Consider the following 8,447-nt stretch of genomic DNA (forward strand, 5'->3'; position numbering starts at 1 on the left):
CAGAAGAGCGAAGTGAAAATGTATCGGTCTGATAGTCCTCACTGTTTGGTGCAGTTTAGCTTTCCTCGCTTTTTTCTAAGCCCTGACGTTCCCCTCAAAAAGCTTAATCAATCCATTAGTCTACAGGTTACAACAACCATTGGGGAAAAAAACACCAAAAAAACCCCAAAACAAACAAACAAACAAACAAACAAACAAACAAACAAAGAAAACCCCTCAACTACAAACACTGGGAATGCAAGTTTATTTTCAAGCTTCTGAATATTTTACAACACTGGAGAGCAAAAACAGTCACACATAAGAAAATACTTAGCAGTATTTTATATCTTATTTATTATTATATTTTAATACTTAGCAGTTTTATTATATCCTAGTAGCCTCCTCGTCCATCTCCCATGGGTCTCATTCTCCTTCTGTGCAAAAGTTTGCTTTTCGTTCTAATTTACTCTCACAGAGCAGTTATTCCTTAATGATTATCTTATAGAGCCTCATCCCTCCCAACGCCTCCACTTTCTGCTACTTGGCTATCAGAAATTTCTTAACCTGTAGCTCCTGGAATCACACCAGAACATGAGAGTGTATTGGGTTTTATTGTGAACTTTAAATCTTTTTGTTTCTAAAGAGACAATATAAAAAGACAATATGAGGCCTTTTTAGTCATTGTGTTGCAGTTTAACAAGACATTTGGCTTCTTATTTGCATGTCTACTGAATCAAAATAAGGAAGAAAGCTTGAAGAAGCTGGATAGACTCCGTTTCCCATTGTGTAAGGATGGAATACCAGTTTCCAGAGCTGGCCATCTATGGTGTCATTGAAGGATACTACCGATGTCCACTCCCTAGAAACATTGTGTTATATACGGTTCACCAGTGAGAATGCACAGGAAGTGAACCAAGAAGAGGTGATTTTTGTGGTTGCTGTGGTGCAAAGTATATCTATGAGAGGGCTATTTTGATCAGCCAGTCAGTGTTTAATATGTCACTTCAATGCTTTTCCTGCAAAAGAAGTCCGACGGGCAGAACTGCTGCAGAAGTGGATCCTACTCCAGTTTGCTCAGTATAAACTGCAGTCATTACATTTGGTGGGTCTTTTGGTTTGTTTGTTTGTTGTTTGGTTTTTTTCCTGATCGGGCTTTTATATGTGATTACTCCAGATCCTGAGGGCATCTTTAGCACACAGATGTGGTCATTTTTACTCCAGAACTAGACGGCACAGTCCATCTTGTCCTCCTCCACACTGGCATAAGTCCATATCTCTTACCGTGCCACCTCCGGCCAATTTCTGTTTGTACCTCAAAAAGAAAGCAGAATGCTATTTTGTGGTCAAATACTGCTTGGGAGTAGACTGGTGGGAAAGAGAAAAGACAGAAATGATGGCTAGAGAAGGCTAAAATTTAGACATCTCAGTCCAGGTCAGTTGCTCTGGGCTCCCTTTCTAGCTGATAGAGAAAAATAGGATCCTCTAGAGAATGTTTCCTCTAGCCTGTCTCAGCATGTTCATCCCTCTGCACTGATGAAAATGTCTAGTGTGGCTGTCTCAGAGTTGGCCTCCCATGTTGAAATGAGTAAATGAACCCCACTCTTCCTTTCAAGAAGTAAGGACATACTGTATGTGCACCCGCCCAGTCCTGTGTTCCTACTTAATGACTATGGGCCCAACAATCAAAGTTTATTTTTAAAGCTGTCATACAGTTAAACAAATGAAAAAAGTCTCACTTCCATTTTTAACTTTTCTGGTTTCTATTTCTACCTGGTAATCCTCAGTCCACCTTCCTTTGCTGAACTGAAAAGTCTGTCAGCACTAAGTAACTTTCTCCCGTCAAAGTAGTTATACTTTGATATCTTTATACATAGTCAAGTTACCTCAATCTTTGCCTGAGAAATAAAAGAGCTTGGGGTCTCTAAATCTAGCACTGTAAAATATGTTTTCCACCACTAGAGTATTTTCTCAGCTTTTTTTATATCTTATCCCTTTTTTAAAAATATCCCTTTGAAAATTTATTCCAGTAATGGTCTCACCAACGTTGCCTACACAATTAAACACATTCTCTCCACATTGCTTACTTTTCCTCCATTGTTAAGTGTTGTTGTTCCATCTGTTTCTAGAAAAGTATAATCTGCAGCAAGTTTCTTAATCAACACTCACCAATTTGTGGCTGAGAAATAGTATTACTTTTCTATTTAAGACCGTGAGGTGAAGGCCATCAGCAATCAGGAGACATTTGCTTTCTGTTGTTGACAACTATGTATACGATGCATTAGCATGGTCACAGAAACATACAGTAGGTCCAGACCAGACACTAAAACCTGCTTTCACATCCGACTCTCATTAGAAATATGCCTTCCCAGATGTTTAATAGGAAGGAAATTTCTAAACTGAAGTGTTGTAAGTTGTATGTCTAGGATGTCAAGATGGATGTAAAGCTATGGTCTACTATCAAAAGAGATTAGGATTATTAAGACACTAGTGAACAGGAGTGTTAACTGAGTGCAAGCATCATTAGAGCAGTCAACAGTTCATAGCTGTAAACTCAAAAAGGCTAAGAAGTGTTAACAAATTTGAAGGCACTTGTTTTAATACTTCAGAAATTTCTGACAAAATTGTCAAGTAAATGTGGACCACAGCACATGTAGACACTTACATACTGTTTGCAAACTTAATCAGCCCTAGACTTTAAACTTGGAAAATGGCGATTTAGTTAATATGGCCCAGGGACTCTGTAGTGGGTCAGCTGTCTCTGACATAGAGAACTGTAGTTGGTTCTTTCAATACTTCTCTAAGTTTCACTGACTGTGATGATTAGGGGCAGGATTCACCTCCTACACACACCTTTGACACCCTAGGGGATGCCCTGGGGGGTAGTATTTATGAATCAGGAGGCTCTGCCTTCTTAGGAGCTGCAGGTAGAAACTAATAGACTTTTAGTGTAGTTTGAAAGTGAATCCCAGTCATACTCTAGCCATCTCAGCTACTCTGTAATCAGAAAAGAGGGTTAAATTCCAGGGTTTCAACCCTTTCTAAAATATGGAGGATAAACTGTTATGTTGCCTATATAATTCATTTAAGATGCATCCTTATCACAACGTCTAGACTGTATAAATGGATCTGGCTACTAAGCTAAGTGGAATGATTCCTGTCCCATCGGCAGTAAAATTCTGACCTACATTCTAAATGGAAAAAGAGATTTATCCACATGAAGAAATACCGGGAAGCTTCATGAGCATATTAAAAATACTAGAAAAGAATATTTTGGTACGGGACAATCAGCATAAATTTAAATTCTTTCCAATTTAATTACAGTCTTTTAGTAACTGGATATCTCTTTGCATCACTGCAGAAGCTTGCACTTTCAGGTCCGGAACTAGCATGGGTTTCCCAAGCCCCGCTATAGTACAAAAATATGCAGAAAGGATAAAAAATGCTTGATGGAATAGCAAAGCAGTAAAAGTTCATTTCTCCACTAGATGGCTTCATTCCCATGAAGATATTTGAAACGAAATTCAACTTCATTGCTTCCCATGTTAACAAACAATCCTAAGAAACTAAAAGATTTGATTATCTGCTTATATGAAACAGATTATTAACTTTATAGATCTGCCAGTGAAAGCAATGCTGTAAAGGATATAAGTCCCTTACCTCTTGGTTCAGGAAACAGTAGAGAACTGCTACAATAAACCCCTGGGGGGAAAAAAAAAAGTAAAAAAAAAGTTGAGTGTTAGCACAGTTTGAAAAAGCCACTTGCACTATCTGACTTCATGATGGTACTGTGTATGTGAATTAATGAGTATCATTTTAAGCTGGAGTATTGTTATAAATTGGAAAATTCCTTCTGTATCTCCAATAAAGCTGATCAGCCAGATAATAAACTAATCAGTGGCATTTCACCAAAATAAGTTCAGTAAGGCAATATGAATTCACAAGAACAGATGATATGGCAACTGAAGTTCTCTCACGTTATCCTTACAAAAGTACGGTCCACTCGACAGCCGAACAGACTGAGCTAATTCTTTACACAGTGCAAATCAGTAAGGAAACATAGACTTCATAAGGAGATCCCTGTATGGAGTTCACACAGTTTTCCAGTCAACTTCTGTGTCTTTGCAGTATATCAGATGAGATCAAATTCTGGCCTATTGAATGCTTTTGTTAAGATTCTGAACTGAGATAAACCCAGGAAAATCCTAGGAGGTCAATGGACCTATGTGATCAGATACCAGCTAAAGACCTCATCCTTTTATTCAGTTTACTTATTCCTTACATATTTAATTAACTCAATGAAGGGCAGCTCTGAGTACAGAGGGTCAGGATCAAGGTGTGCAGGGTATATTGGAGAGGATTGACACAATAGATAAATCCTCAAGAGGACTAAACCAGCACAACTGCTGGGTTTTCAGTGATGCTCACTGATAAATGACGCCATGCAACCATTCAGATGGAGATATGCTCCCTTGTGAAGTCTGGTAGGATTGCCCACTGCTGCTTCTTGTAGATCCTGAGGTGCAGCACAGGGGAAGGGAGGAAAGAAAAGGGCAGATGGGTGCTGCCTTGCTCATAACTCAGGTAGCAAAGCCACCTGGGGGCTATGTCAGAGCAGCCCCAGTAGCTGTTCTGGTTGGCACCAAGCTCCTCAAGCTGTCCATACCTTGTGTGTCAATTCAACAGTTGGGGGCATCCAAAGTACACCAAATATTTTGCCTACCCTGGAGGGAAAAGCATGTAGCATTCCTCAGGGCAGTTGCCTGTAAGGGGCAGATATGTGCATCAGTCACTATTCTGTGTTTATATGCTTGCCTATCGATTTATTCTTTGCCAAAGAATTTGAAAGGAGGCTGGACCTACAGCTTTGATTGCCCCTGGATAATTTAATGTCAACCCAAATCAGCTTGATCTTGTCAATGAAGTCAGGGAAGGTATGTGGATTGCCACTGGTAGCAAAGGTTTTCCATGCTTGACGTTGACCCACCATCCAATTTACACATGCATCTGAAAGACTTGACCTTGTATTTGCAAAATCTGCGAATATACAGTCTAGCTTACAGCCAGATAGGATGGAGGTCACATCTTCAGATACTGCAACTCAGCAAAGAACCATGAACTCTGTGAGGAGACACTAGCTTCAGGATCCAATGATTTTTTGTGCAATGCTACTTGTCATGTGGACACGAGATTAAATTAGAAAACATACTAAGAAGGAAGTGAAGCCTCTGCAGTCATTTTACCTGAAAAGATCCAATGCAGAGCTCTAAGTAAAGCCGAACCCCCAGGCTGGTATATTCCGGAAGAAAGTTGAAGACAATATAATGGGTTCCAAATAATGGAATTAGAAGCAGAGTTGACCTTGAGAGGCGTCTAGCACAGGACATGAGAAGAAGTAAGGTAATATTATTTTCCTTAGTAAAGCCTATTGCGTACAATATGCAACAGTAAAGAACAGAAGTTAAAAAGAGGATCTAAATATCTACATGTGAAGTTTGTATCTCTTGGGACTACAGTGCTGGGCAGAAAGCGTAATGAAAAACTAGCTGGAAATAGGTTTCTGATGCTTATTGCCTTATTGGCAATACCATGTTCATGGCAATATCATGTTCATGGCTTTTTTTATGGTATTTTGACATTCTGCCTTTCTGAATGAGATTGCAATTCAGGAAAACACAAAGGAGTAGAATATATTTTGCCCCATCGGAGCCATTGAAAATTTGACATTAATTTGTAAGTAAATACAGAGGAAGTAATATGCAGGCTCCCTTTATAGTTCATGTACAGGAAAAGGCATCTATAGAGAATAAATCATCCTACCCTAAATCAGAGATCTAATGTAGATTCAGTTAATGGTTTCCTAGTCTTTCCATTGACTGTAATTGGAAGGTAGACATCTGAACTGATCTGAATACACCATGTTTAGATGGTCGTTATTAGGTGAAATGAATCTCATCCTTTGACTAGTTTCCTTGGGAATGGGATAAAGTTAGGAATTTCTAAAATTTAATCCAGCCAAACTGAGCCTGTCTGTGCCACTGGACATGTGCTTCTCATTTTAGAAAAGATGATTTTCTATGATTAAAATAACTGATTTATTTTTTTTTTATTCCATACACTACCTGTACTGAGAAGAGTTATTGAAGTTGATTTGTCTAGGGTCTAGTTTTTTCAGCAAAATTCTGATGATGTTGATAAATAGGACAAAATTGACCTGTTCAAAATATTTTTGGGGGAAAAAAAGAAAAGGTTACTTTCGCATGTAAAATTTTGCAATGAAAATCTGTTTGTTTAGTTATTATGTAATTTGTGCCGTTTCAATGAGACCAGTGAAAGAGTATTAATGTCATTCCTGTTGGCAGCATTCAAGCGTCTCAATAGGTTGCATTCCTTCTTAAAGAAATAGCTGAAGATGAAAACTTGAGAATTTGACTTTGTTAAGTAAACTATTTTTATCAATAGCTTGTGTGATTCTTTTTATTTTTTGTAGCTCATATAATTTTGATTCTCTTTTGAGATGGCTATTGCATTAAATTATGGCTAATATCTTTAGACATTATTTGAATTCATCTGACTAAGTATAGGTATCTACAATGACATGTCTGCATCTGAGCTCATCACCCTGTTCTCCCTTTGTAGCCAATGGAGAGCTAGCCAGTACAGCCAATAGAGCCTCAGGTGGAGTTGGGGACGAGTCAACTCCTCCAAATGTAGACATCTATTGTAAGTCAGATGAATCACATACCAAAAGCGCATATTTCGCTTTGTTGACTCTAAAGGGAACTGAGGAGCATTAGCTCAGCTCCAAAGCTAGCTAGGGTCAATCCCAACTTGCAAATCAAATTTTCTACAATTGCAATTTGGCACAGCTTTACCAAAGTCTGTGAAGCTGCTCAATTTTCCACAATCAGAGAGTTTCTCCCTATGCATTTTTCTGTGTCCATACACACCAGCTCTTTTTCAGGTGAGGTTGAATGCTTAATTTTGCTTAAGAATGTCCACATTTTACCAGAAAGTCCAATCTCATTTTATCCATCAGTGATGCCTTAAGTACATTCCAGCAGAAAAATCATCACTGCAATCCCCTGAATCTCTTGACTTCAAATATGGATGTCAGATGAGCCCTAGTAGGGGGAAGAATAATGGAGGTAGAAGGAAATGTAATATTTTATTGAAACATGGCAAACTATGACCAGAACTCAACTTGAGATTCTTCATTCACATTGTTTGCCTATATATGTCTTATTTGTATGCATCTGGCCTCCCATTAAATTAAGCTTTTAATAGATGGCCTTAAGGTCATCCATTAGCTGCTTTCTCAAACATTGCTTGGGTTTAATGACATGTGGGAGTAATCATACATGATAATCGTTTAAAGCCCATCAGTTTATTCAATAAATGTCAGGCTCAAGAGCTATTGTCATTATCACCTATGAACAGGAACCTATTGCCCTTGAAAGTTTGTATTAAAATTTATGGATGACTCTGGATTCTTAGGCTAAAACTTGGGTTTTCAAATATTGTAAGGATGGTTTAACCTCTCACCAGCCATTAACTTCAACCAAACTGACAATTCTATAAAAACTTTCATTTCTTTGAAAGATGTTTGCTTGGGGGGAGAGGGGCAGTTCTCTGCCTTTTTTTAGTTTGCATTGGACGTAGGCAAGTTTACAGTAGAAATTCTACCATTCCTCTTCCTTATTTCAAACAACATTTCAGCAAACAGTAACCAGATTTTAATTTAAAAATTTTTCTTTTTTCTTCTAATTAATGTTGGCAAACTTAGAAGTACCTACCCCAACAGAAATTATAATAGGTCCTTTGATTAGCCACCAGTATGGAGAGCCTTGATTAATATCCCAGCATCTGAGAAAATAACAGTAAGTTTAGAAAAGAAATGTATGTAATCACTACAATTAAGGCACCACCTAGCAATGTCACTGAAAATCTGAAGCGAGAAATTTTTGTGGAAGTGCGGGTATAGCACAAGTATCTCAATATTTAAACTCTGCTTTGAACAGGACATACTTATTACAGATTATCCTACTCTTTTCAAAAATAAATAGTGATCTCAATGTGTTAAGTGACAGCCATGGATGCAATGACTCTGACAAAAGACTTAAACCGATGATGCCATGACTGATGCAAAGATGCAGCTTTTTTTCTTCAAAGACACTTATTTAAGACATGAAACATTTTGCCTGTGTAACGTAGTGAGCACTCCAGGCTTCAGAAATATCAAAAGGTATTTTGTTTCAGAAACTCCTAAAATTTTGCTTCCTTACTTTCTTGATGTGATTAGAATCTCTTTTTTTCTTGCAGCACAAATAAATATTTCAGGTTCCTGGGAAGGATCCCCTGCACAATTACAATATCATTGCCATAATATACTCTAACGGAGATTGTAATCCCCATTCACTATGTCCATAGTGGGATGGAAATGCAGAACTCCACCACAGGCATTAATCTAC

At 38.1% G+C, this 8,447-nt stretch overlaps 1 protein-coding gene across 1 annotated transcript in view; it reads right to left on the reverse strand.

The window, feature by feature from the left end:
* Positions 1-1,168: 1,168 nt before the first annotated feature.
* The window catches only part of GHRHR (growth hormone releasing hormone receptor), a 24,386-nt gene continuing 17,107 nt past the window's right edge, over positions 1,169-8,447 (reverse strand). Inside the window, exons 9-13 of the mRNA XM_009333314.1 lie at positions 7,773-7,842; positions 6,099-6,190; positions 5,220-5,349; positions 3,637-3,678; positions 1,169-1,291 (exon numbers count right to left, since the gene is read on the reverse strand). Coding sequence (XP_009331589.1) covers positions 1,169-1,291; positions 3,637-3,678; positions 5,220-5,349; positions 6,099-6,190; positions 7,773-7,842 — 457 coding nt within the window. The remainder of the gene's footprint in view (positions 1,292-3,636; positions 3,679-5,219; positions 5,350-6,098; positions 6,191-7,772; positions 7,843-8,447) is intronic.

The sequence above is a fragment of the Pygoscelis adeliae genome, unplaced genomic scaffold (assembly GCF_000699105.1).
Source record: "Pygoscelis adeliae isolate BGI_AS28 unplaced genomic scaffold, ASM69910v1 Scaffold88, whole genome shotgun sequence".
NCBI lineage: Eukaryota > Metazoa > Chordata > Aves > Sphenisciformes > Spheniscidae > Pygoscelis > Pygoscelis adeliae.